We start from the raw sequence: 1,923 nt of genomic DNA, 5'->3' as shown, positions 1-1,923 counted from the left end.
CCTTATAAATGAGCCATCAATTCATTGTAATTAGTGGTAATGAAAAGAGAGAAATTTTGGAAAGAAATAATATATGGATAATTATGATAGAGAGTAAAAGAATTAATGTAATATAAAATGTTGGTTTTAATAAGAATATTCAACATGATAAATGTTAGTCAAATGTATTAGAAAACCTTTTAAGAAATTTTTGTATTGATTTATATAGGTTTCTTTCTCATAGATTAAAGTTAATATAATGTTGAAGTGGTATAATAAAAAGTTTTTCAAATAGTTTTTTTTTTCATTGTAGAAGGTTATAAGTCGAGCACGACCTTACTTAACAATTTACATTCACTTATATTGTCACTCAAACATTGACTGATTGACTTCATTCATGTTTCGCTTCTTCCGCCGCTACGCATCCACCGCCGTCTATGAAACCTCAGGCGACCGGAAACCCATCGTCGACTACCTTCGCAATACCCTTCGATTCTCTCAAAAAGACGCCAATTCTATCTTCACAAAAGGTAACCTATCCCATCTCAGATCCTTTGCTAATTCTCAATTAGTTGTTGATACTTTCAAGACTTACGGTTTAAAGAATACCCAGATCAAAGATGTCATTTTTAATGCCCCAAAAATATTGACTTGCAAACCCGATACCATACAGCCCAAACTAATGGTTTTTCAAGAACTTGGGCTATCCGGGTCGGATCTTGTTTCGTTTATTAAACGAAACCCGGAGTTATTCGGGTATGGGTTACATACCCGAATCATACCCGGGATTGATATGCTTAAAAAGTTAATGGGTAGTGATGAAAATGTGATTCAAGTTATTAAGAAATCTAAATGGTTTTCTTGTACTAATATTGCAAGGAAAAGAATGTCGGCAAATGTTGCGATTTTGCGAAAATTTGGTTTATCTAATGAGAGGATTGTCAAGTTTGTGTTGGGGAACCCTGAAAAGGTTTTGGTAAAATCTAAGCTACTTGAATCTAAGTTGAGTTATGTTGAAGAGAAATTCAAGATATCGAGGGATATACCGACTTTTATACATGCTTTGAGTGCGGTTTTATATATTGATGATGAGGGAATGGAGAAGAAGATGCAATGCTTTAGGAGTTTTGGTTGGAGTGATTCGGATATTGCATTGTTGTTTAGGAATCAACCGTATTGTTTCAATAAATCCCAAGGTAATATTTGTGAAAGGTTGGAGTACTTCATGAAGGAACTTGGGTATACACCTTTGTATCTGATAAGTTGTAGTACTTTCTTTACGTTTAGTTTGAAGAAAAGGGTCATACCGAGGAAAATGATGTTGGATATCTTGAAAGAGAAGAATTTAGCGTGTGATAAACCGTCACTTATTACCATCATAACCTACCCTGAGCCAAAGTTTATCAAATTCTTGCGAGGTTTTGAGAATGAGATCCCACGTTTAAGTGAAATCTACGTGGATACTGTCAAGAGAGTCTCTTAGGTGTGGTTTTCGTTCAGGTTTGTGTTATTGAATCTTAAAAGAATAGGCACCTGCTGTACAACGTTTAGTCTGTAATGTTTCTTGAAAAGTGTCTAGTCTTTAAAAGAATACTTTGGATAACTAGGCTACTAGATTTTGATCTAAATGACTTTTGTAGGGAAGCCAAACAATCTTCTATGCATATGAAATGATTTTCTAATGTGAGATTTGGAAACAAGTTGTTATGTGATGCTTATATTATTAGGTTCAATTTTGTTAAGTGTTTTAGTAGTCTAGTTTCTACTTGTTTTGGTCATTTTCGTGCCATATGAGAGTTTGGTCTTGTGGCTCTCATTTATGCGGGGATGGAAAACTAGTTTTGGTTCTTCCCTTTGATTTGTAGAGAAATTAAGATTATGTCAAAGCGCATCGGCATTATCAAACAACAATCTGAAGTTGCTAATGATCAGACGACCAACATA

At 34.4% G+C, this 1,923-nt stretch overlaps 1 protein-coding gene across 1 annotated transcript; it reads left to right on the top strand.

Annotated features, from left to right (window-relative positions):
• Positions 1-328: 328 nt before the first annotated feature.
• Positions 329-1,721, top strand: LOC122587500. The gene is made up of 2 exons (XM_043759686.1): positions 329-509; positions 859-1,721. Exon 2 carries the CDS (start codon positions 866-868, stop codon positions 1,460-1,462), a length of 597 nt encoding a protein of 198 aa, XP_043615621.1. The 5' UTR covers positions 329-509; positions 859-865; the 3' UTR covers positions 1,463-1,721.
• The last annotated feature ends 202 nt before the right edge of the window (positions 1,722-1,923 follow it).

Source organism: Erigeron canadensis, chromosome 2 (genome assembly GCF_010389155.1).
Source record: "Erigeron canadensis isolate Cc75 chromosome 2, C_canadensis_v1, whole genome shotgun sequence".
NCBI classification, from domain to species: Eukaryota; Viridiplantae; Streptophyta; class Magnoliopsida; order Asterales; family Asteraceae; genus Erigeron; species Erigeron canadensis.
This window is presented reverse-complemented; position numbering and strand designations above follow the sequence as displayed.

What these genes read in the sequence shown, in the direction of transcription:
- LOC122587500 (XM_043759686.1), top strand. Translation starts at nt 866, where the DNA reads ATGTCGGCAAATGTTGCGATTTTGCGAAAATTTGGTTTATCTAATGAG.